Source organism: Zalophus californianus, chromosome 9, assembly GCF_009762305.2.
Source record: "Zalophus californianus isolate mZalCal1 chromosome 9, mZalCal1.pri.v2, whole genome shotgun sequence".
Taxonomy (NCBI): domain Eukaryota; kingdom Metazoa; phylum Chordata; class Mammalia; order Carnivora; family Otariidae; genus Zalophus; species Zalophus californianus.
Window position 1 is genome coordinate 76127178 of NC_045603.1, and position 26721 is coordinate 76153898.

At 41.5% G+C, this 26721-nt stretch overlaps 2 protein-coding genes across 4 annotated transcripts in view; one reads left to right on the forward strand and one right to left on the reverse strand.

Moving 5' to 3' along the window:
* AMN1 (antagonist of mitotic exit network 1 homolog) overlaps nucleotides 1–2203 on the forward strand; it is a 52575-nt gene extending 50372 nt beyond the window's left edge. The window contains exon 7 of the mRNA XM_027595490.2: nucleotides 1998–2203. Coding sequence (XP_027451291.1) covers nucleotides 1998–2071 — 74 coding nt within the window. The 3' untranslated portion in view covers nucleotides 2072–2203. The remainder of the gene's footprint in view (nucleotides 1–1997) is intronic.
* A 2141-nt stretch (nucleotides 2204–4344) lies between these two features.
* Nucleotides 4345–11404, reverse strand: ETFBKMT (electron transfer flavoprotein subunit beta lysine methyltransferase). Of its 3 annotated transcripts, none has more exons than XM_027595486.2 (5): nucleotides 11271–11404; nucleotides 10147–10290; nucleotides 9358–9799; nucleotides 7138–7268; nucleotides 4345–6177 (listed from the first exon to the last, which is right to left on the reverse strand). In XM_027595486.2, the coding sequence occupies exons 3-5, from the start codon at nucleotides 9681–9683 to the stop codon at nucleotides 5834–5836; spliced, it is 801 nt and encodes a 266-aa protein (XP_027451287.1). In that variant the 5' UTR covers nucleotides 9684–9799; nucleotides 10147–10290; nucleotides 11271–11404; the 3' UTR covers nucleotides 4345–5833. The 3 variants fall into 3 exon arrangements, with proteins under 3 accessions (XP_027451287.1, XP_027451288.1, XP_027451289.1); XM_027595487.2 differs by lacking the exon at nucleotides 11271–11404 and adding an exon at nucleotides 11136–11269; XM_027595488.2 differs by lacking the exon at nucleotides 11271–11404 and adding an exon at nucleotides 10557–10580.
* Nucleotides 11405–26721: the final 15317 nt, after the last annotated feature.

The following is a 26721-nucleotide window of genomic DNA, read 5'->3' on the forward strand; positions in this document are numbered from 1 at the left end:
CTCTAAAAGCTGGAAAAGTCAAGGAGGTGAATTCTTTCCCTTTGAGCCTCCAAAAAGGAGTGCTGATTCAGTTTAGCCCAATGAGGCCTAAGTTGGAATTCTGACCTCCAAACTATACAATAATAAATTTGTGTTGCTTTAATCCAATAAGGTTGTAGTAATTTATCACAGTACCAATAGGAAACTAATAAAGTGTATTAACATTAATTTATTTTCAGATGTTAAACCAACCTTTCATTCCTGGGACGAATCCCAGTTGATCGTGGCATACAAGTTTTTTTATATATTGCTAGATTTGATTTGCTAGTGTATTGTTGAGGATTTTTGAGTACATATTCATAAGAGATATTGGTCTGTAGCTTAGTATGTGTGTGATGTCTTTATTTGGCTTTAGCATCAGGGTAACACTGGTCTCACAGAGTGAGTTGGGAAATATTCCCCTATACCTGCTATTAGCAAAGCCACTCCACCTGTGTTATAGTTACGGTTTCCATGATAGACATTTGTCCACGCTTTTACTTTCAACTTATTTGAAATCTGTCTTTAATCTAGATTTCCTATATAATGGATTTCCTCTGTAATAAATGATATTTTTGACAATAAGACTGTATTTGTTCTCTTATGAGCTGCTATTTTTGAAAATTAGCTGATGTAAACCTTTGTTTTTTGAAGTATAATTGCTTTTCATTTCCATACACTCTGGTTCTCCTGCTTACAGTAAGTTTTGGTGTTTGGGCTTATTTTTGTTTTGCTTAAAATAAAATTTAGAGGGTGCCTGGGTGGCTCAGTCAATTAAGTGTCTGCCTTCAGCTCAGGTCATGATCCCGGGGTCCTGGGATCAGAGTCCCACATCAGGTTCCCTGCTCAGCAGGGAGTCTCCTTCTCCCTCTGCCCTCTGCCCTGGATGCCTCCCCCTGCTTGTGCTTGCACTCTCAATCTCTCTCAAATAAATATTTTTTAAAAAATTAAAAAATAAAAATAAAATTTAGAAACCATATATTGGGCCCACTTTTTTTCTATTGGTTTGTGAAATCTGTAACTCCAACAACCACTAAACTAGAAAATTCCAAGACTATTTGAAGAGCTGTTGTTTATACAACATAGTCTGTATCTATTAAACAAGCTTGGTAAACTTATGAATAATTTTTAAAGTAGTAACATTTTATCAGTATTTTTGCTTTAACTCGTATTTTTTAAAAGACATTATAAAATTGACTTGGCAAAAGAAATATTAAACCATATTAAAAATCACTACTGAGAATAATTGTTGAAAGAAATTCAAGATCTAAATAAATGGAAAGACATCTGTCTGTGTTCATAGATCAGAAGATAATATTAACATGACAATACTCCCTAAATTGATTGCAGATTCAATGCAATCACTAAATGTCCAATAATATACATTGGTTAAATTATAATGAATTCATATAATAGTTATCTATTAAAAATCATGCTTTATAATAGTATTGTGTGACATGGAAAATGTTTACCTCCAGGTCAAGTTGTCCTATTCTAGTAATTGCTCCCTGCCCTCACCATTTTGGGCATGTTGCAGCTTCCCAGAGTGTCTTACCACACCTACTGGCTTTCTTTAATCCTGCTCACTCCGTTGTACATAGTCGCTGTGTTAAACCCTGTTCAGGCACACCACGTTAGTACGTCTGTTGCCTGCCAGGACCCTGAGAGAGTTCATACACAGGTTAATGGTGAAATTATACCTTTAATCTCTGGCTGGTGAAATTGAGACTAAATTACAGAGAAAACAATGAATGCCTATTTTTTTTTACAAGTATTACTGTGGTATGTGTATTGCAGCTCATAATGAGGGTTACCACTAGTTAAATGTTTTTAGTTGCAGTTCTTTATATATCATCCCCTTTAACCTTTTCAATAACCCTATGAGGTATCATGGTTATCATCCCTAGTTTATACATGAGGACATATTAAATATCTTTGATTATTGTGAATTAATGTATTATCATTGTTTTCTTTTGTAGATCATTCACGAGAAGTCCTGGAGCAATTAGTAGGCCCCAACAAACTAAAGCAAGTGACATGGACTGTTTACTAATGCTTATTAAAGCTTATCAAAGCAATGATCATACTACATTCCCAGGAAACAATGGTTTTAGAGATTGGCTCTCCGATAATGTGCTTGTTGCTTTGAAGTTAACAGACCGTTAAACATGTAATAGTGCTATTATCCTGTTTGTTTGCGGAGTCATTGTTTTTGACATGGTAAGCCTAGCATGCCCTCTGATGTATGGGGGGGAGGGGCGGGAGAGGAGTACTGTGTTTGTTTCTTAAATAGCAAAGTTTTAAATTACCAGTTTTTCCTGGAGATTTCCTTCTCCTACCTACCTATTTGAGCTGCCATAAGATAAATTTACCAGCATGAATAACCATTAGGAGAATTCTTAGTGTCTCTAAAAGCATAATTACCTTCCTAGCTATTTTCTGGGCCCTACCTTCCTTAAGTATTTAAATGCTCATTGGCCAAAAGCAAAGCTGAACATCAGGCCTGTAAATCCTCACAGAATTTAATATTTCAGTAAAACAAAGAAATAGAATAGTTTAATGTCATAAACCCAGGACATCATACACCTTAGCCATTTAGCATATGAATGTTACTGAGGCCCTTGCCCAGCCACTTACTTGATTTTCATGGCTACTTTTCCCAAATACATGCTATTCATCTATGAAATTTCCTCCTTAACAACTGCATTCAGGAACGTGTAAGAATGAGTAAATATAAAATATCATTATAGAGGCTGTTTCCTAAAGCTCTGTCAGTTTCATATTGTGAACTAAACACGGACCTTAGTTTTCAAATGAACTGCATTACTCTTTTATAATCACAGTTATATATACTATGCTTAAGTATATATACTATGCTTAAACCATCCCAAATTCAGTATATTGCCTGTACCATGAGCCTGTCTCAGGGGGACTTTTTTAAAGATTTCCTATTTTAACTCCGATGTAGTACAGAAGAAGGGAAGTATGGTATGGTAAATTTCTTCTACATGTTTAGAAGAATGTTTATACATTCAACTCTATTTCTTGACCTCACTACTAATTACTTTATAAATGCGGTGTATGTATAGTATAGATATATATATTGGCCTCAAAGGTAAGACATAGGTATATATGTAAACCATGGCTAAGGCCTGTTCCACCTATGAAATTTTTCTAAAGACAAATTCAATAAAATTTAATAGTAAATGTCAAACAGTCAGTAGCTTTTCCCCCTTTTTGGGAAACAAGCTTTTCAAGATCTAGAGTGTCAGCTTTTTAGGGTCTGTAAAGAATTATCTTCCTAAAAGCACTTTGCAGTTTAATATTCTTGCCCTTTTAGATTGCTGGTTGTATTAGCTATCTCTGTTTAAAATTTCAGTACTCCATTCCTACCCATCTCTACCATCCTCACCTCACACTTGGACCTCTTTATTTTTCTCCTTACCGTCTATCACCATCTGGCATCTTGTCTGTTTTTATTATCTCTCTCTCTAGAATATAAGCTTCATAAAGACAGGAATTTTTGTCTTTTCTTCCCCAGTGCCTAGAACAGTATCTGGTACATAACAAGCATCCAATATCTGTTGAATGAATGAACACAAAAAAAATAAATAAAGGAGAAAAATAAATAAAGAAAAATAATGCCCGTACTTCCAGTTTCCGGTCTAATGTTATAAAGTGATTAGAAGTCATCACTCCCGTCCTCATAAGATAAAAGCTGAACAAACTGAAAATCATGAAGTGATACAGTATTACTTGAAAGTGGACTTGGACTAGTTGTAAGTGTATACTAGGGCAACCACTAAACACAATTTTTTAAACATGTATAATATCCTAAGAGAGGAGAGAAAATGGAAGCATGTAAAATGCTCAACTAAAACCAAAGAAGGCAGGAAAAGAGTGGAACACCAAAAAAGAAACAAGGAACTAGGGCAACAAATAGAAAAGTTATAAATACGGTAGAAATTAATCCAGCTATATCAATAATCCCTTTAAATGTGAATGGTCTTAATACAAACCTGTTTGTTAAACTATGAAGTCATTCAAGACTCACCATTATATACATGGGAGATTTTAAAATATCTTAAGTAACATTTGGATATCTCAGAGACCTTGTGCCCACCTAATAAATCATCAAGAGAGGATAACAGAAACAGGGTCTGTAGATATTTAAACTTAAATCTTCTCTTTGTGTCATCAAGTTGATTTCCACAGTGCTCCCGAGTATAATTTACTCTTTCTTATCTTGCTGGGAAGGGCAATAACCAGCAGAGTACTCTGAATTTTCAAAGGATATTGTCAAAAAAACTCTCCTCTCAAATATCATCCAGTGCCATTGTAACCTTTAATTTCTATTAATCTTAACCAAGTCTGAATCAAAATTTAGGTTGATAATGTTTAAGACCCAACAGACCAACGGAAATTAGATGCACAAGAGTTGTTTCACTGGGCTGAAATAAACTCTGACTTCCAAGTTCAAGAATCACCAAATCCTCTGCAGCCCCAGCTCCCAGACTCCCATCGAAGTATCCTATTTTCCTATCTGAGCAACAACTTGCCCGTTAACTGCTTTATCCACATTTCTGCTGTATGACTGTAACTCTGATCACATTTCCCTGGTACCATAATCCCAACAGCATGCGTGTATTATTAGAAAGTTTATATATAAAGCACATGTTATAACAATTCCTAAGCAGTGTATAAGAACATAAGAGTACATTAGGAAGGCTGCATTTTATATTTCACTTGTAACACATACAATGCTGGTGTTTAGTTTTGAATTAGAGAATAGAAAATCTACAGTACAGAATTATAAGACCCAAAGGTAAAACCTAAGCCTCCCTCCCACCCCAGTCTACCAGCTATCTGGTACCCTCTCAGAAGGCAACCATATTAGCAGTTACTTGTTTATCTTTTCAGGGATATGCTATATATGTTGCAAGCAAACATGTATATGTATATACATATGTAGGTACATACATACATCTTTTCATACATTCATCTATAAATAGTGGTATACTATACATATTCTTCTTCACATTCTCATTTATCTCGTAGGGTTTTTATTGATATATAAGATCCTGACAACCTGGGCCATATAGTAGCATTACCAATTTCTAGCTAACCTTAGTGAACCATAAAGAGGCATCAGAAAGTGTCACGGTATATAGGAAATTCTAAAATCTTTATCTTTATCCATGACTGTCATTTGAGGTCCTATTATGTACTAAATACTGTATGAGGCACTTTATACTTTCATTTAATAAAATAGCCTGGAGGTGAGGTTTATTAAGTTTGTTACAGTTTTATAGAGGAGGAAATTAAAGCTCAGAGAGCTTAACTAGCCTAAAGTCCCAACTAGAAAGTGACATAGTTGCCTGACTCCAAGCCCATGTACTCTGTACCACACTAAATGCAGGCAGCTCTCACCTTTACAGGTCATTTTTTGAAATACACTACTCTTCTATATTTTGTATTGTGTCTAATTTGAAGATCCATCATAGAGTTGTCCTCAACTACAGAAACAGACTTCGCTTTCTCATTTTCTTTCTCATTCCTCTCCACTACTTAAATTACATGTTGCTTCCATTTTGGTGTTGCCTTCTAGAATTCTATTCCTACAGCAGCAAAACCAGAAAACTGCAGGTAGAGATTTGTATATTTGGCATAATGCAGAACGAGTTACATGACGAAGGCTGACAAAACTTTAAGACTTCAGCTTTTGGAAACAAGATACTACATGCTTTAAACTGGAGGGTCTTTTAGGGTTAAACCCAAACATAACTATATTCACACTTGGAAGCACTTGGACAACTCAAGGCTGAAAATCCCATACTGTGCTTGTTGTCAGTCCATTGTTTTCCTTCCTAGTAGGCTCTGGAAGTGAATATTCTACCACTTTGTGCAATTGATGTTGAATGCTATGTCCACTGAACTGGGGTCGTCCAGGGTCACCAATCAGGACTCGAGTTCTGTGGGTCCAAAAGCAATTCTTCAGCCATTGATGAAGACTGTCTGCAAGGTCTTCTTCGTAAAACATATCTCCAAGCACAATAAGGTCCCACTTATCTTGTTCCAAATCCAAAATATTTTTGGTTAAAATGGGAAAAGGATCCAGTTGGTTCAACTCGCAATTCAGTGTGATAGCCATTCCTGCAACTTTAAGAAGCACATAATGAACTGGTTTATGCTAGGCAGTTTTAATCCCCTATTGATTAAGTAATTTAGAAAATCTAACTATTTTTTCCCTTTTGTTGAAAGTTGTTTTTTAGGTAAAGAAGTATCTACCAATATAAACTATTTACTGCAATTTTCAAATGCATGAATGGATATCCTGAAAACAAAACAAATAATACAAAATGCCTAGAAATGTGGAGGTTTTAAGGAACATTTGCTGATCTAATAACCAAGAGGTTTGGTTTATTATAGCTGTCCAGGGAAACAAGCCTTGGGCTTGAGCAACCGGGCAAGTTAGAACTGAGACCCCTGTATAAAATAAGGATCTCAGGGCAGCTGGGTGGCTCAGTCCGTTAAGCTTCTGACTTGATTTTGGCTCAGGTCATGATCTCAGAGTTGTGAAATCAAGCCCTGCATCGGGCTCACATGCTGGGCGTGGAGCCTACTTAAGATTCTCTCTCTCCCTCTTCCTCTACCCCTCTCCACCCCCCCAAAAAAATAAGGATAAAAGCTAGATCCTCAGTAAAATTGAAAACTAAAAGAAAATCAGAAAAAATTAAAACTGACCTGTCCCACCTTAAGTTTTAATGGAATAAACTCTCCCACAAAACACAAGGCCTCTCTCCTCACTTGGGTTTTGGTCAAATACACACAACCTACATATTTCAGGAAATCCCTCGCCCAGAAATTAACAGTAAGTGCTCCCAGCTTGGTACACTTTGGGACATCCGACAGACATAAATACAAATCCTCTGGAGAAACACGCACTTCAATTCAGGCCTCACAGGCTCCTCACAGATAATGTCCTACTGAACAGAAGTTCACAATATCAGATGACAAAATATACATGGAAATAAGCTATCATGTTGAGGCATCTATAGATATTTATCCTGGAAGAAAATAAAGATGAGCTTTAAGTATTTTTAAATATGAAATCCTTACTAGGGTCTATGTCGTTGGCCAGGACCCTTGATGCCCCGCTCATCTTGGCAGCGATAGCTGCAGCTCCACATCCGCTCCCAATATCTAACACAGACTTCCCTCCAACCACACCAGGATTATCCAGAAGATATCTAATTTGGAAAGAAAGCAAAGAAACACTGAGATGGGAGAAGGTCAGTAAGAGGTATTAAAAAAAGTCATCTTTTTTTTTTAAGCTCTACACCCAACATAGGGGTTGAACAACCTCTAATGACTGAGCCAACCAGGCAGACTTCAAAAAAAAAGTCTTTTTAAAATACTGAGCACTTACTATGATCCAGAAACGGTCACACACCAAGAATATTTACTGACAAATTACTGCTATAATAAGGATTCAGTAAACTAGATCCAAAATTCACTGTCTCCTTCTGATTGATTGTGCATCATAGAGTGGTTTTACCTACTGCTTATGTTGTTATAATGACCTCTCTGGTAAAGTACAAAGTCCAGTTCAACCAAACAATTTGGACCAGGACTAAATAGTTATCAAACACTGAAGACGGATGAGAAACCCTGAAATAAATAATAAACCCTGACACTTGACCTTACCACTGGAAAGTGAAGACTATCCGGGACTATGGCAAAGTAGGGGTGTACATGGCCCATCTAAAGTGAAAGCTGCTACCCATCTTCAGCTCACTATTGCCATGCAGAAATCCTGTTATCAGATTTTCCTGTTTTTCAAAATCAGACATCTTTACATGAAATTTCCCAAGTTTTATTTTTATTTTTTTGAAATGTCCCAAGTTTTAAATGTTAGCAACTGATTTTTTCAGTTTACAAATAAAGGCCCAACAAAACACATCTGCGGGTGATTGTACTTGTGATTGTATTTATATTTGAAGTTGATAAACAATCACTTTAATAGACGTCACTGAAAATGTCAATATTTTTAAGGTATGATGTAAGTGAATAAAGCTTGAAAATTTGGCAACAACAACCAGAAAATCAGAATTGTTTGATAACACTTAGAAAGCTTTCCAATCTTCAGGATTCTCTGAAAAGCTCTACATATGCATTTATTTCTTTTGCATTTAAAACTATATACAATAGGGGCGCCTGGGTGGCTCAGTGGTTAAGCGGCTGCCTTCGGCTCAGGTCGTGATCCCGGAGTCCCGGGATCGAGTCCCGCATCAGGCTCCCGGCTCTGCGGGGAGCCTACCTCTCCCTCTGCCCTTCCCTTCTCATGCTGTTTGTCTCTCAATCTCTCTCTCTCTCAAATAAATAAATAAATAAATCTTTAAAAAAATATATGTTAAAAAAAATAAATAAATAAATAAAACTATATACACCATGAATTCTGTTAGGCCATCCCATTCCTGCCAACGAGAAGTCCTTATCCTTTTCATTTCAGAAGTCTATACCCTTAAGGTATAAGCAGGTTTAATCATTTACCAATCTAAGAGCAAAAACCAGACTGAAATGCTGAAAGCTCTTGCCTTTGTCTCAGCAGCTGTGTTTTAATGAAAAGCATAGCATGAATGTGTGAGAGAATGTCCTAAAGAACACTTTTGCTGTGTGAGGGCGGGGGAGGGGGTGGAAGAGGAGACCTTAAAAATGCAGATTCGGGACACCTGGCTGGCTCAGTCGGTACAGCATGCAACTCTTGATCTCAGGGTTGTGAGTTCAAGCCCCACAATGGGCATAGAGCTTACTTGAAAAAAAAAAATTTTAAAAAAATACAGATTCAAGTCCAGAGTTCACCTGAGATGTCAGTAAGCCACTGGAGAAGAGGGAATCCTTGTGGGGCCCACTCACTCACATATCTTATTCTTTGGGAAATTGAGAGAAGTGAGGCTCCAGGGAGGGACGGAGGGTGAGGCTCGAGGAGCAACATTTACTAGATCAAACTAGGAGAGCTAAAGGACCAGGGCTTTAGGTTCCATCTAGAAACTCTGCACTGGCCATACCTTATGAACCATGAACCAGAGAATATTGTGAAATTTCCAGATCATTCATAGTATGACAGGTGATCCTAGGGTTTCTTTTGGAGAGAGAACTGTATTTGGGGAAATACACTGATAAACTGCTCCAAATTAAGAAAACAAGAATTTGGGGATTTAACTCTGGTTTTTTGTGAGGAGCAGGGAGAATACAGAGTTGGAAGGGGCTGAAAAAAGAATCTGCAGAAAACAGGATCTGTATGGGCCTTAAAGCTTCCCATTTCAGTTAGGGCAATACCTAGACAGGGCCTGGCCTCCTGGCCAGTAGATTGCCCAGTAAGGTTCACTGTAGGGCCACAGGTCAGCTTTTTGCCACCAGAACTTGCATCTGGGCGTCAGAAGCCGCAACTGGATTTCAGGGGTGAGGCTGCCACTGGTGGTGACTTCAGTGTTCTCCTCCAGGAAAGCTTTCATCTCAGGGTCCAAAAAGCTTCTAGTTCCTCTCCAGGGGGAATGGCCCCAGGGAAACAAGGAAAGGCCATTGCTTCTCACAGCTTTCAGAAAGACACCACAGTGGTTCATGGGAAATGGTGCACATGCTCTCCAACCTAGGCTCGAAGCCATCGGTCCTTGTCCAAAACACAGGTTCTGTCAATGTTGCTGTTGATAAAAGCTGCTGCTCCTTGTGAGGAAGGAAGGGCCCGGCTGCCAAGGTGATCTCAACTGGAATCCGTGGGTCTCTAAAAACAAATAATACTGAAAATTCCAAGGTTCACTCACACTTCCAAATCCCATTACATAGGAAGAAAATATTACAGTGTAAGCTCTGTAGCAGATGATTCACAAGTGCTTCCATTTCAGATGGAAGTGTTGGTGCATCAACTTAGGAAAATCCAACCTTTTAAAGGAAGTCTTTTCACAACAAAAGCCTTTTAATAACTTAGAACAGCAAATATACACGCATTTGATTTTGACAGAAAACCTCGGGAACATGCCTATTACATGAAATAAGGTTTACCTTTAAAGTTCTTTCACACACACACACACACAAAATAAAGTTCTTTAACACATTTAGTAAACCACTTACCTTTAAGCAGGCACTGTGAACAAAATAAGTCTCCATCTTTGGGAAGCTTAGACTCTAGCAGTGAGGTAGAGCTATTACCAGGGCAAACACGGTTCTGGCCTTTATGAAGTCTTGCCAAGAGTTGTGGAGGTTACCAAACTATAACTGTAGACAAAGGCATACAAATTATACTGAGTACACATCAGTGTAATCAAGCTTCAGATTTTTTCTTAAAACTTTATGGATTTAATTGTCATAAAAAATATCAACTCGCAAATATCTTGCTCTAAATTATCTCTGATGACTCATCTTTACCAAGCCTGGGCCGAAAAGGCTTGTTCCAACAGAAAAACACCTTGATAAGAACAAGAAAGAATAAGAAACAGCAGTTTAAACACAAACAATATGCACAGTTACTTGGGACCTCTGACCTGTTCTGCATAAATGTTTTAAACAGTCCTATATCCATCCACCCAAATATTTAGAGTAGGGGCCAGACTGGTGATCCATGAGTGATGCCGCTGGTTATAGCAGAGGGGCTGTGGCGACCTGGATTCTGTTTCTGAGCAGTGCAAAGGGGCCAGCAAACTGCTTCCAGGTAAGAACACGCTGCCAGATCTTCCAGTTTCTCAAGATAATCCAGATATTCACACAAAAACCCCCACTTGTAAACGCAAGTGATCAATTAAAATATCAAAACACAGGGCAGGCTAAAATGCCTGTCAGGCCACTTGCGTGCGAACTCAGGATAGGCTTTCAGTGGGTGTCATCTCCCCATCGTGCCCTCGGGATCCCAGGGTCTTTAACAGCCTCACTTCTCCCTGGACTAATTCCTTTAGGAAGTGTTGGGTCAGCCCTTGAATCGCACAAGCTTATAAATACAGCAGAGCAAATATGAGAGGATTTTGGTTTGGAACACCGTGTTGTCTAGACCGGCGCCTCCCCCTCTCACCCCAACACCAAAGAAGCATCCTTTATGAACATGGGACCATGCGGTGGGCACTCGGTACCTGTTATCAATTGTCAAGGAAGGAAGAGGGGTTAAAAAGGTAAGTTCCAAAAGTGTTCGTGACCACGTTATTTCCCTCCGAGGAGAACGGGACTCGGTCTTAAAGGGGCAGGCACAGGCCTCCTTTTGTCCTCACCAGGGTGGGCTAACAGCGCCCAGGGAAGCTAAGCACTCGCCTTTGTGCGTCTTTCCCGGCATTCTTTAGAACCGCACCTGGCGCGCCGACCCCCGCGGGCAGGCAGGCGCGCGCCTACCGGATGCAGAGCCCAGACCGCGCGCCCCGCCCTCCTTCCCAGCAGCCTCCGTCGGCCTTTTCCTACCTTAAAGGGGCAGGGCCTCCGAAGGAGGCGGCACCTAGACCTCTTTCTGGAAGCGTGGGACCGTCAAACTGATTTCTGCGAAATCCAGTGAAACTGTGGAGGGTTTGCTTTGTGCCAGTCACTTGTTGGAGAGGAAAAATGTTTCCCTTCCCTTCCTCCGCCTTTCAAAGCTTCTTCCAGCTGACCTTGGAATTAAATTGACATGAAACACATCAACAGGAGAAAACCAAATTGAACCTTGTACCTATGGGAATGCCAGGTGTAGAAGAGATGCAAAAACAGAAAGGTTTATATGTCGTCCTGAACTAAAGAGAAGGGAGTTTGGGACTTCAAAGGGAAGGAAAGTAATTCACAGAAGATGAAAGGAGTAAATGTTTGCTGGGCCACACAGAAACAATGGGACAGAGGAATTGTAACAAACAGACTTTGCTAAATTCCTCCCTATCACGCCTAGTTCATATTATGCTGTAGTTGTCTATGGTGATAGACTTCTTCTGGAGCAGGTCCTCTATTTATATTCTTCCAGGCAGTTGGGGGGGAGGTCAGTTTCTTCCTGAGTGTTTGGTACCTTGATTGTTTTCAGTTCAGAAATAATCCACAGGCCAAAGTGGCACATCTTGGGGCAATTCCTTCAGAACCCCTACACACACTTCTAGGCACTGGGCAGAGAGTGGTGAGCAAAATAGACACAGTATAAGCCCTTAATGACATTTAAACTTCAGCTGAACTTAAATCATAATGTATGTCCTCTCTTTTATAACTTTCATAAATGTACAATATAAATCTATTTGCAATCTATATCGCTCAAGTTCTGGACCCATATGTCCATCTTCCAACCCTCAACATCTCCAACATTGACTCATCACCCCACCTGACAACAATTAAAACCCGCTCAGGTGTGCCAAAGGGAAAAAAGAAAATTGACCCGAACTAAGAAACAGGCAAATCATGTTTCTGCATCTTAGTCTGCAGTTTGGGGAATGATCTGACAGCCACCTGTTCAAAATTAGAGCTTGTTGCTTATGTTCTCCGTTTCAGCCCTCGGATTTACAGGGTTTCCCATTTTCCCTGTAAACTGGAACCTCTAGGAACTACTAGAAGGGAATGAAACTTTGTTATTCCAGTTAACAACCCCAGATGCATCCTGCTCATTTGCTCCTTGCATGAATGACTACTTATTTTAGATAGGTAGGATACACACCTACCATCTCTGAGTCACTCTGCCCTAGATTTCCTCTATAAAAACTAATATGACTGTGAATAAAACAGTATTTATTAACTGGCTACTTTTTTAAAAAATTAGCTGCTTATGTAAACCTTTGTTTTCTCAACTATAACTTCTCGTTTCCGCACACTCCAATTCTCTTACTAGCAATAAACCTTAATCCATGTTCAAGATCAATTTGTCAAAGAGTTGTTTTTAACTAGCTTCTGTGTTCTATCCCTGTGAATAGCAAGAACATCCCGGTTATTGCCCAAGACACCAGGGAGAGGAGGTAAGCCTAACATTTTTACAAAAGAGGGTTTCCAGTAAAAATCTAAGTGCTCATCATTGAAGATGCATTTAATAATGCGAAGACTGGTGCGAGCCAAGCTACTCATGCTGTTTGACAAAGTCCAAGTATGGGGGACAATCCTAAAAATCAGGAGACTCCACAGCTGGCTCCTGCTACTTCCTTTCATTTTATTTGCGGCAATCTTTATAATCATGGGATTTTTTTCTGGGGTTTCATGATAAAATGATTTATAAATTTAGTTATGCCTATGCAAGCAATCATAATGAAACTGATTCCAAAAAGGCTGACGATGGGCCAAGAAGTAAAAATACCCAATGTCCTCCAATCTGTAAGGGAGTTGTTGGATCCAGGCCCAGTAAAAATTCCTATTAATGAGATTCCTCAGGCACCTCTGAAACATCAGGATTCTAGGAAAGGAAAATCTCTTGTCATTCCCACAGTACAGGGACCTCCCTATGTTGCATACAAAATAGGAGGCCACCTTTGGTATGCCCCTCGAGGCAAGCCCTGGAGTAGGATTAACTTCCTTTCCCCTACTCCTCCCATTCCTTATAATGGAGTTGATAATGAGGACATGAACAAATGGTATAAGATTAAAGGAAAAAAGGGTGCAGGCATCATCTGTCAGCCTCTGGGTAAAGATTAAGAGGAGTAATCCTCCGTGGTGTCTATGGAGCAAGGACAAGAGACGAAAACATATAGAAATGGAATAAGTACTTTGATAAGATAGGGTGCACACATTGTAAGCTGCCTTTGGAGAAAGAATAAACTTTAGATAAACCTTTGAGCAAGAGTAAAAATATAACTTTTTCGCTTTAGCGCACAATAGCAGATAGGTCACGCTTTGTCTCGCACTGTCACGCTCTGTTTAGCACCTTTGTTTTTAAATCCGAAATGGTTGCGATAAAATGTAAAAAACAAAATCACATGTTACGAAAGAATGGAAAAGCAAGGAGATATTCTAATGAATAAATAAAGTCCCTCCGAGGCTATCAGGAGGAGATGCTTATAACCTGATCCTGTGTCCGTGTCTCCTCACTCGCCGACGCCGTCCTTTCCTTCAAGAAACCCTTTCCTGCTGGAGCTGGACTCCAGCAGAAGACAAAAAAGTGAAGACACCTTGACCTAAACTTGGAACTAGGCTAAAGGGACTGCTGAATGTCCTCTCCCCACTTTAATAATTTTAAAATCGATCCACTTTCTGTTCCTTCTGCTATTGCCCTATGATCCTTTCCCTGAATTCCTTTAACTAGTCTCTCTCCAATCCTACCTTCCTCTCTCATTCTCTACAGTACAACTTAAATGTGTTGTTGTTGTTGTTTTCTGGACTTTATATTTCTATAGTCTAGAAAAGGCCTTACATTCCTATAAGATAAACCAGATAATCCATGAAAAATAGACCTGGATTTTCTTTCCTGTCGTTGCTTGGTGTTGATGTATTGTTTTTTCTTAATTAAAAGAAAGACCTGTCTTGCTTTTATTAAACTTGACCCCCATGTACCAAGCAGACTTGTGAACTGTCTGATAACAATTGAGCTATCAATTGAGCTTTATGATTTTTGCCTCAGGGCCTGTTCTCTCCCCTAGGCCTTGGTTAAGACAGCAAGGTGCAGCCTTTGCCACATAAACAACCCATCCTCCCTCCTCAACCTTCAGAACTCAGCTCAGGGTCAAGGCCCTCTGAAAAGCCTTCCCCAACACACACACTAATCTTGACAGTTTCTCAGCTTCCTATGCGTACATCCAACGAGAATATCATGCAGAGCTGCCATTGCCTGGCTCCTCTACTAGACGTAGAAGCAGACCATCTCTTTCCTCTTTTATCTTCTGGCACAATTAAGACACTCAATAAACTCTGTTAAATGAAAGAAAAAGCAAATAAATGAGTAAATTAACAAACATTACGTATTAGTGTCTCATTTTTAAATTTCATTTTTAACAATTTTATTGAGGTATAATTAACATGCAATAAATTTCACATATTTAAAGTGTACAATCTGATGGGGGTTTTTTGGGTTTTGTTTTTTTTAAGATTTTGTATGTGTATTTGTCCGAGAGAGCGCACAAGCAGGGGGAGCAGCAGGGGGAGGGAGAAGCAGGCTCCCCACTGAGCAGGGAGCCCGACGCGGGCTCGATCCCAGGACCCCGGGATCATGACCTGGGCCGAAGGCAGGCGCTTAACCGACTGAGCCACCCAGGGGCCCCAATCTGATGTTTTGATATGTATATATACACTCATGAAACCATGACCAAAATCAAGAGGGTGAGCATATTCAGTGCCCCCTCCCCCGCCCCCCCCGTATTACCCCTCCTTCCTGTCCTTGCCCACATCCCCCCTCCATCCCCAGGCAGTCACTGGTCAGGTCTCTGTCACTATAGATTAGTTTGCAATTTCTAGATTTCTATATAAATGCAATTATACAGTACGTACTCTTTTTTTTGTCTTGGTTTTTCACTCAACATGCTTATTTTGAGATTCATCCATGTTGTTTGAGCATCTTTTCATGTGCTTCTTTGCCATCCATGCATCTTCTATTCAAATTGTATCTCTTTAAATCCAAATTGCTGCACTGTTTTTCTGTTCTTACACAATTCAGGCACACTAAAAATAGGGGCTTTGTATCTTTGTTTTTCCTCGGTGCCGGAAGAACAATTCAACAAAGTTAATGGAATTATCTGGAATGATGAGAAAAACATAACTTCTTTTGCCACTTTAGGAGATTGTTTATAAATATAACATAATTTTTAAGTGTTTATCAATATAAATTACATAAGTTTGTAAATATATTTCTAATAAAATATTGACACTTCACTTTTGTTTTAAAATCAGCCTTGAGGTGTGCCTGGGTGGCTCAGGTCATGATCCTGGGACCCTGGGGTCGGGCTCCCTGCTCGGCGGGAAGCCTGCTTCTCCCTCCCGCACTCCCCCTGCTTGTGTCCCCTCTCGGTCTTTTTCTGTCAAATAAATAAAAACTTTTTTAAAAAATTAATTAATTAATTAATTAATTAAAATCAGCCTTGAGAGGCAAAGAACATATAAATTGCCCCTAACGAGGGGTGCCTGGCTGGCTCAGTCTGTAGAGCATGCGACTCTTGATATCAGGGTCGTGAGTTCAAGGCCCACATTGGGTATTTTTTTACTTTAAAAAAAAAAAAAATGCACCCAAGGAAGTGAGATTTGCCTCTGCCACCTCAGAATGTGTTTCTTCCCACACTTTTGAATGAAATATGAAGTTTGGGGTTTTCTAGAGCTTAAGCTTCCTTCTAGCTTCTCTCCACCAAGCTACCCTTGCAACCATTCTGTAGCACCATGTCTTTGTGAATGTGTAGGTTTCCTCTTTTCAGTTCCTCCTCTGAGATTTGCAGTTGCTGCTCCTTCAGGAGGCAAACTTGTCCAGGTCACTAAGTCATGCCTAAAAATCCTGACAGCAGGCCCTTTAAAACCAGTTTACTATAAAAGGGATTGAGCTGTTACAGAGCTGGCCAATCTTCAGCCAACTAAAGCTACAGTGCCATCTAGTGATAATTTAGCTTAATATCGGCCAGGTGTGTCAGTTAAAATGGTGAAAGCAAAAAACCAAAACGAAACCCAAAAAACCCTGAAACTGTGAAATAGACTTAATTCTGGATAAAGAGCAGATTCTCACCCACAATGTTACCACACACTGGCATGCTTGTTCAGTAGTAAAATACGGTGGAAATACTCATTCCTGGTAATAAAGTCTAAAGTTTAAGAAAGACTCTGTGCTGGGGCTCCTGGGTGACTCAGTTGGTTAAGCGTCCAACTCTTGATCTCAGCTCAGGTCTTGATCTCAGGGCTCAGTTTCAAGCCCCACGTTGGGCTCCATGCTGGGCATGGAGCCTACTTACAAAAAAAAAAAAAAATGTTGGTGTCATCCATGACACCCTCTGCCTCTCTCTCACACACGCACTCCACAACTAATCTACCAGCAAATCCTATAAGCGATACCTTCAAAATATACCCAGCATCTGAGCACTCCTCACCACCTGCACTGCTGCTCTACTCTAAGCTGCCATCACCTGTCACCTGGATTATTGCAGTAGCCTCCTAACTAACCCCTCCAATTCCACCCTTGCTCCTTGTGGTCTGTTCCCAATAGAAAAGGCAGAACCCCCCTTTGAACAGGAAGTCAAGGGCGCCTGGATGGCTCAGTCAGCTGGGTGTCCGCCTTAGGCTTGGGTCGTGATCCCAGGGTTCTGGGATCGAATCCCATGTCGGGCTCCCTGCTCAGTGGGGAGTCTGCTTCTCCCTCTGCCACTCCACCTGCTCTCTCTCGTTTGCTCTCTCTCTCAGATAAATAAAATCTTGAAAAGAAAAGAAAAAATATCTTTTCTTAAAAAAAAAAAAGGAATGGAAGTCAGGTCATGTCACTGCCCCACTGAATACCCTCTAGTAGCCCCTCAACCCACACATAAGCCTGGACCCTTCTCTGGCTCCCCCTCCTTCTACTTGCCCCTTCAACAACACCTTTTCCAACATGCCAGACCCACCATCTTGCTGCCATCTTGCTGTTTGCAAACACATTTGCTGTTTCCTGCCTCAGGGTCTTTACACTTGCTGCATCACCAGCCTGGAATGGTCTTCCCTCAGACAAGGAGCACCACTAACCCCCCTCATTTCCCTTAATTTTGTCAAATGTTTTTCTGCATCACTTAAGATGATCAAGTGGTTCTCCCCTTTCATTCTGTTAATGTGGCATATTACAGTGATCAATTTTTGTATGTTGAATCATCCTTGCATTCCAGGGGTAAATCCCACTTAGTCCTGGTGTATAATCCTCTCACTATGCCGCTGCAATTAGTTCTCTGGTATTTTGTTGCAGATTTTTTTTTTTTTAAGATTTTACTTATTTATTTGACAGAGAGAGTGAGAGAGCACAAGCAGAGGGCAAGGGAGAAGCAGGCTCCTCGCTGAGCAGGGAGCCCGATGCTGGGGCTCGATCCCAGGACCCTGGGATTGTGACCCGAGCCCAAGGCAGATGCTTAACCATCTGAGCCACCCAGGTGCCCCTTGTTGCAGATTTTTAAGCCCTCCTCTCTTTTAAGTCTCCTCAGATGCTACTATCTCCACAAGGTCTGACCACTGTACTTAAAATTGCTTTCCCTGCTTGGCTTTGCTCCATAGGCATTCATCACTTATTTTGCTTATTGAACTAAGATGAGGAGAGGGACTAGCGGTAAGGACAGGGATTTGTTTCATTTTTTCTTTTTCCCTCTAATTAAGGGAAATTCTAATTCATATATACTGAAATGCACAAATCTCAAGCAAATTAGTCTGATGAGAGGTGTTGGGGTTTTTTTTTAAGATTTTATTTTTAAGGAATCTCCACACCCAACGTAGGGCTTGAACTTACAACCCCAAGATCAAGACTCAAATGCTCTACCGACTGAGCCAGCCAGGTGGCCCTGCTGAGAGTTCTGATAAATGTATGCATGCATGTGACCCACACCTGTCAAGATACGGAACATTCCCATTGCCCCAGCAAGTTCCTCCTGCCCCTTGTCGGCCAGTCTCATCTGTCCACCCACCCACCTCTAGGCAACCACTGTTTCGATGTCTATTCACCAGAGGTTAGTATTACCTGTTCTAGAGTTCCACACAAATGGAATTACACAGTATGTACTCTTAGGGTAATGTTTTTGAGATTCGCCATGCCCTTGCTGCCAGCGATACTTCACTCTTTCTGTCATTCGGTAGTAGTGTTCCACTGCGTGAACAGACTTTATCTCTTTTTCTGCTTATTGACATTCGTGTTGTTTCCAGTTTGGGGTCATTATAGACAAAGCTGTGAAGCTGCTTGAACATTCTTGTAGGACTCTTCTCGTGGATACATGTTTACATTTCTCAGGTTACCTAGGAGTGGAATTGCTAGACTCTAGGGTAGGTGATGGGGTTCAGGGCAGGCCGCCCCAGAATGTACCCAGTTTGCCGTGTAGATTATTTCCAGCTGAAGACAACCAAGGCCCAACAGACTCAAAAAGAGCTTTTGACCTCTCCCTTAACTGCCTAAAAGAATTTAGATAGGGGGCCTGTACTGGGAAGAGAGCTATTCCCAGAGAGGGATTTTTCCATCAGAAAGACTTCTCTGCATGGCATGGTGAACATTTATTTACCAAACATTTGTTCTTCCCAGTTCCCTGTGAATTGTCTTCCTTCCCCCTGAAGCCCCAAACCCCAGACTGATATGAAATCATACAGAAAAGCTTTAGGACAGCAAACAAGAGTGTTGCATTCTGAGGCCATTTTTTTGTTTTAAACAAATGAAACACTAAAAATGAACTTGTTTTTAATGTTCAGTACAGGAAAAGAATGTCTCTTCTTCCCAGTTTCCAAATCATAAAGCTGAAAGGAACTGGTACCTTGCCAAAGTCCTCGTTGCTTACCGAGGTTAAAGTTCAGATCTTAGGGATCTAAAGGGGTCTTCCTAAGAGCAGTGGGGACCCCAAGGCTAACTTGAGTGTTCTCAGCCAGGAACCCCTTCTGGCAGCCCCGCATTAGCATATGCCCTCAGGAGAAACAGTTTGCAACTACAGTTTTGAGACTTCCCCCAACATTCCTTCTAGCCATATTGATGTGGGAAACAAAGGCAGAAGAAAAAGTATTAAATTTCCTTACTACCTACAGCCCATTGACAAGTCCTTGAAACAGGCAGAGTGACATTCCTCTAGGGACTCAACTGCCTTGATGTTGACACTTTGCTAAGGGCAAAAGGCAATCCTAGCCTGACCCCCCACCCCCATTCCCTGTTAAGCCCACTTTAACATATAAAAATTCCTTTGGAAACTTCCTTTATCTCTAAACCCTCTCCCCCCAAGATACGTGTTGGCAATCATCCCCCAAGCATATCGCCCACCGATATACGTCTGCCCGGTCTCATGACTAAGGTTTTATTGGACGGTAATAAATGACCTCTTCCCCAACAATAGCTAGCCCCCTCAAGGTCCTGGAAACCTTGCTTCCAAAATTCCTTAGAGATTTCCGCGATCCCTAACCCCCTCCCAACTTGAAAGTATATAACGGGCCGCTCCTCCTGACCCCAGTGCAGCTCTTTCTGCCCACGGGTCCTGTCCCCTGTGCTTTCATAAAACCACCTTTTCGTACCAAAGACTTCTCAAGAATTCTTTCTTGGCCGTCGGCTTTGAACTCTAAGGTTATCTTTCCTACATCAATATCATAGTCCCTACACTCTGAACCCCAAACTTCGCTTGCTCCCACTTCAGTTCTCCTTCCACAGCATCCTGAGCCTTGGCCTATTTCCAATGTTCTCATCAGCAAAATCAGTGTTTAAATGAAATATTCCCCAAAACCTAGAGAGGGTGGTGGGCTCCTTCTCCCAGGTGGTCTGGTGCCTCCCCTCCAGAAGGAGGCCTGTCCTGGTCCCACATAAAGTTGGGAGTGACAATAGCCACACCTCTGAGTACCCCAAGGCAGGGCTTCTCAAACCTTGATATGCATACCAACCAGCTAGGAGTCTTGTTAAAGGTCAGATTCTGGTTCCGGTCGTGGAGGTACCTGAAAGTCTGCATTTCCAACAAGCACCCCAGGAAGGCAGTGCCATCAGCGGGGATCACCGGAAAAGAGTTTTAAATTACGCATGCACTCTCCTTGTTATACATTTAGGTGCAGAATCCTCGGGCTGGAATCGGCGAGCTGTCATTTTTAAAGCTCCCAGAGCCAGTGCTATTTACAAACACAATTCCAGAACAATGTATTCCAAACTCCCCTGATGAGAAGACCCACCTGAGCCACTTAAAAAATTCCACTTCCCAGACCCTGGCCTGGAGATGCTGACTTAGCTGGTTTGGGGTGGAACCCAGGAATCTGTCTATTTTACAAGAGACACGCATGACCAGGAGCCCAACAGTCTGGCAGACAGTGGACCTCAACCATAATTCTGAAACCACTCTGTTCTGTGCTCCAGCTCTCAGATTTCTTCATTCTTTCATTCACGTGACATCACTGTTAACCTCTGAATTATCTCCTCTAGGTCCTGATAAGCTGCTCTGTTTCTTTATCTGTCCCTTAATCAGACTTTCCGGTGGTGTTTCAAAAAGCAACTCAGGCATTCCCCCAGAGGGCAGTTTAGAAAGTGTAATTATTGTTTATGTAGGGGGAAAAAAAATAGCCCAAGATTTTAACATGAGCTTTTATTAGAGAATGCCTGGCATGAGAAATCTCAAGAGGAGCTGTCACTTCAGAGGGAAAGAGTGGAATGCTTTATATGTCTTCAGCAAAAGGAGTTTGTCAAAGTTCAGCCTGTTTTTGGATTAAAGGAATTGTTCGGAGGCTTAGCAGCCATACCTTGAGCAATCTGGATTTTACCTAGAGTGATGGAGAGGAGCAGATGGGGCTGAAGACCGGTGCAAGAGCGGTGAGGCAGAAGAGCCACAGGACAGACACCTGCCAGGTCCTCAAGGGAAAACGTCTAGTCTTTAGGGTCTCAAAATCTCTCATCTTGGTCAACAGAGATCCCGAGTTTCGTATCTTGGTTTGGCCGTCTTGGTTTTTTTTAGCTCACTAGATCTACATCACTCCTGAAGACTGCTATCTCGGACTCTGGTAAGAATAAGTATCAAGGCTGGGGCGCCTGGGTGGCTCAGTCGTTAAGCGTCTGCCTTCGGCTCAGGTCATGATCCCAGGGTCCTGGGATCGAGCCCCACATCAGGCTCCCTGCTCAGCGGGAGGCCTGCTTCTCCCTCTCCCACTCCCCCTGCTTGTGTTCCCTCTCTCGCTGTGTCTCTCTCTGTCAAATAAATAAATAAAATCTTAAAAAAAAAAAAAAAAGAATGAGTATCAAGGCTCTCCAAGATTTTTTACCTTTGTGGTTAAATTCCAGTCATTTGTCAAGTGAGTGGTAGGACAATGGAGAATATAGAGAATGACTGTGGAGACAGTATTAGCATGAGATTCATCTGAAGGTCTTGAACAGTGCCTCTAAGTCCTGTTAATACTGGCTCTTACGATCTGCATGTTTCTATCCCCCCACCCAATTCATATGTTGAAACCCTAATTCCCCATGTTGATGGTATTTGGAGATGGGGCCTGTGGGAGGTAATTATGGCATCAGGGCAGAGCCCTCATAATGGAATTGGTGCCCTTATAAGAAGAGACAGAAGAGAGTTTGCTTCTCTTTCTGCTCACCACCATGTGAAGGTGGCCATGTGTAAAGCAGGAAGAGATACTTCACCAAAAGGCCAATCACGTGACACCCCAATCTTAGCCTTCCAGTCTCCAGAACTGTGAGAAACATGTGTTTGTTGTCTAAGGCACCCAGTCTATGGTATTCTGTTAATTCTGAGCTGGCCCACCTGGGGTTAAGAGAGAAAACAAATCTCATCCATGTCCTAAGCCTGTAGAGAAATGAAATTTGATATTAACAGTTTTGTGTAACACTTTGCTCATCCTCCTTATTTACCCAAAGTATCAAATATTAGGGAAGGAAACTTTATTTGATTTTAGCAATAAAAGCTTTAAACTAGGGGTGCCTGGGTGGCTCAGTCCCTTAAGTGCCTGACTCTTGACCTAGCTCAGGTCTTGATCTCAGGGTTGTGAATTCAAGCCCTATGTTGGGCTCCACACTGGGGCATGGAGCCTACAAAAAAAAAAAAAAACTAACGGAAAATAAAGCCAAGAAAAGGAGGAAAAAGAGAAAAAGAAGGGTGTGCAAGTCAATGTCTCCTGGTATGCCTAGGCCCTGTTTCCATGGTCTTGTGTAGAAGCTGCTCCTGTCTAGCCACCTACTGTGTAGTCTGAGGCTATTGGAAAAATGATCTCCTTCATGACATCTTCCGTTTCTGATAAAGTTCCTCCTGGTACTGTTCGAGAACAGTCTTAACATCGATAGGCTTTTCAATATGCCAAGTCTCTGGGATGAAAGTTATGAAGGGATTCTCGTGGTTTATCTTTTTTTTAAGATTTTATTTATTGGGGCACGTGGGTGGCTCAGTTGGTTAAGCATCTGCTTTTGGCTCAGGTCATTATCCCAGGGTCCTGGGATCAAGCCCCCCATCAGGCTCCTTGCTCAGCCAGGAATCTGCTTCTCCCTCTCCTTCTCCCTCCCCCTCCACCCCTCCTCCCCCATGCCCCCAGCTCCAGCTCTCTCTCTCTCAAATAAATGAATACAATCTCAAAAAAAAAAAGATTTTATTTATTTATTTATTTAGAGCTCCCAAGTGTGAGTAGGGGGAGGGGCAGAGGGAGAGGGAGAGAGAGAATCTCCAGCAGACTCCATGCATAACGAATGCAGAGCCCAACATGGGGCTCCATCTCATGATCCTGAGATCACAACCCAAGCCGAAATCAAGAGTTGGACGTTCAACCAACTGAGCCATCCGGTTGCCCCAACTTATCTTTTGGACTTGATTAGAGAACATATTTTGTATGATTTTAATAACTTTTAAACCTATTGAGACTTGTTTTTTTACTTAGCATATTGTCTATCCTGGAGAATGTTCCACGTGTACTTGAGAAGAACATGTCTTCTGCTGTTGTTGGATATAGTGTTCTATCACTAGCTGTTAGATCTAGTTGGTTTATAGTGTCATTTAAGTCTTCTGTTTCCTTCTTTATCTCCCATCTAGTTGTTCTATTACTGAAAGTGGGTTAATAAAATCTCCATTTATTATATTTTCTATACCTCCTTTCAATTCTGTCAGTTTTTGCTTTATGTATTTTGTGGCTTCATTGTTAAGTGTGTATATAATTGTAATACATTCTTGATGGATTGACCCTTTTGTCATCATATAATGTCCTTCTTTGTTTCTCATAACTCTTTTTGTCTTAACTGTCTGTTTTGTCTCATACTGTTTTAGCTGCTCCAGCTCTCTTCTGTTTACTCTTTTCATGGAATATAATTTTCCATTCTTTCCTTTCAACTGATTTATGTCTTTGAATCTAAAGTGAGTCTCTTGCAGACAGGATATACTTAGATCATGGGTTTTTTTAAATCCATTCTGCTCATCTCTGCCTTCTAATTGGAGTTTAAATACATTCACATTTTATATATACTGATAAGGAAGGACTTCTTCCATTTTGCTACTTGTTTTCTGTCTCATGTCCCTTTTGCTCTTTCATTCTCCCATTACTGTCTTCCTGTGTGTAAAGTAGATATTTTCTGGTGTACCCCTTTTAACTCCCTTACCATTTGTTGTAGTATATATTTTTTGAATAACAGTGGTCCCCCCTTATCCAGGATTTCATTTTCCGTGGTTTCAGTTACCTGTGGTCAATCTTGGCACCTGTTTTGAGAACAAAACCCTTGTCCTAATGGAGTCTTCCTTCTCATGGAGGAGACAGATAATAAAGACATAAAGGCATATATGTCAGCTACTGATAATTTCTAAGAAAAAAGCAGAATAAAAGGATTAGAGAAAAATGAGTTGAGGTACAATAATGTTTTATAAGAAGGGTCAGGGAAGGCCTCACTGGTAAAATGATGTCCCTGAGGAAATATGTCGTAAGTGACACAGGATGGAAAAGGAAGGAGAGAGAAGTAAGCACAAAATCAGAGTCGTGTCCTAGAAACTAAGGAGAAGGAGAATAACAGTTCCAAATGCTGCAGAGAGGCCAAGGAACAGAAATGTTTTAAAGTGTCTGATGATGATCTTGACCAGGGCAGCGACTAGAGCTGGGTGGGAGGCCATCCTGCTGCAGGAAGACCCGGGAAGCATTTTACCGTAAGTTTTCAAGGTCCTTGCTGTGGAAATGGAAGGTGAAAACTAGTGTGAACGCTGGATGAGGGACACAAACCAGCGGACAAAATCCTTAAATTTGTAACTGCACTTTAGTTTGTTTTAAATTGAGGAAAATGAAGAACAGTACAGACAGAAAAGCTGATGTTACAGGAGTTACCTGATGGAAATAGTTACCAGGGGGAAAAAGACATGTATGTGCCAATCGATTTTCTCCACAGAAAAAAGCCTAAGTCTTTACAATGGGTTTTAAGGCCCTCACTCTGAGGTCACCTCCCCAACTCTCTTTCTCTTGCCCTGTTGACGATGTAGTCACCTTGGCTGCCTCCTGCTCTCCCCATGAGCTAAGCAAGCATTCCCACTGCCCATTCGCTCCCCACCCCCGACGGCCGAGACTCCCCCTTGCTTCCATCAGAGCTCTGCTCACGGGTCCCCTTGTCACGGGGTCTTCTCGACCGCGCTACATGAAGTAACACCGCCATGCCCACCCAGCATTCCCAGTCCCTCCCCTAATTTTGCCCCATCGTATTCATTACCATCTGACAAACCATATGCCTTCCTTATTTAATTGCCCACTGCTTGTGTTCCCACACTAGAATATAAGCTCCACGAAGACAGGGACTCTGTTTTGTTTACAACACTGAGAACGTTGCATGGCCCATAACAGGCACCCAACAAATATTTGTGTAATGAGTGAATATGTGGCAAAGAAGGAGCAGAGACAATATGTGAATTTAGGAAAAGGAGTTGTTATTGTGAAAAGGCTCAGGTCCGAGAAGGCAACATGAACAATACCAGCTGAGCGGACATGCTTTGGTCACACTACCCACCAGATAATGCTCTAAGTTCTTTACTTAAATCATCTCCTTTAAGCATCAGAATAAGTCTAGAATGTAGGAACTCTTGTGACTTCTGTTTTCAAGGTAATGACGTGGAGGCATGGGGAAGCTAAGTAGCAGGCTCGAGGCTCATCGATAATTGGCAGGGGAGCGGGGATGACAAACCCAGGCAGTCTGGTTCTGGAGCTGTGCCCGTAGAAAGCTGTGCGCCAGGATTTATTCCCTTAGCCTTCCAGGATTTAGACTTGGTAATGAGAAAGGAGAAAGATATTTCAAGCACAAAGTGAAAGGCAAGAATTTACATGCTTTTTTCTGGAGAGAATAAAGCGCATTCGCGGGTGCCAGAGAGTGGGAGATGAAATTAGGATAAGGTGGGGGCCAGCTGGTGGAGGGTCTCAATGGCCGGACTTAGAAGCTTGGATTCCATTAGGAATTTTAATTGAGAGTCCTGGTAGGCGTGTGATCAGAGGAGCAACAAAATGAGGATGGCAGTTTAGTACCTGTCAACATGTTAATGGCCTCTGAAAATAAAGTACACGAAATAAGGACCATCGGGAAGGTGAAGGAAAAGCGTTCTCATCACCGAGCAAAAACGGACTCTGTATTTTAATTATGCGTTACAAAAAAAAATGGAAAGCCAGCCAGGTATCCTCACCAACTTTCCCTGTCTGCAAAAGGCAGACTCAGATGTACAAGTCCATAATCAGCCATTGTTAGCAGTGATGATACAATCATGACCTAGTATCTCCCGTGTTACTTCACTTCATGTCCTTTACAGAAAGTATTTCCTTTAATCTATGCAGCAGCCTGTTCAGAAGAGGAACATGATGCTCAGTTCTGGAATCTTAGGCTGTTGGAACAGAAAAGAAACTTTCATGTCACCCACACTGAGGCTCAATTTTTTCTACAACATCTGAAGATCATTAGAGTTGCTGGACTCTAGCGTCCTGCCTTGCTGTTGAGCCATGTCTGCTTCGGAGGCAGCTTTTCACAGAGTCTGTCCCCAACCCTCAGCCCTCAGTGATCCTCAGAGGCTGAGGGCTGGGGACAGTGCCAGTGCTTCTTTGATTATATGAACACGTATGGCACTGACGTTTTTCACATTTCCTCGGGCATGTCCCTCGGGGGCATACTGCAAGCACAGAAACCTTGTGTATGACGGCGAATGATAACCATTAGAGAGATCTCCCCAACCAGCT

What these genes read in the sequence shown, in the direction of transcription:
- ETFBKMT (XM_027595486.2), bottom strand. Translation starts at nt 9,683, where the DNA reads ATGGCTTCGAGCCTAGGTTGGAGAGCATGTGCACCATTTCCCATGAAC. An exon ending in GGAGGCCAGGCCCTGTCTAG is followed by an intron (nt 7,269 to 9,357) that starts GTATTGCCCTAA and finishes TTTCCAAATTAG; the next exon opens with ATATCTTCTGGATAATCCTG. An exon ending in GGCCAACGACATAGACCCTA is followed by an intron (nt 6,178 to 7,137) that starts GTAAGGATTTCA and finishes TGCTTCTTAAAG; the next exon opens with TTGCAGGAATGGCTATCACA.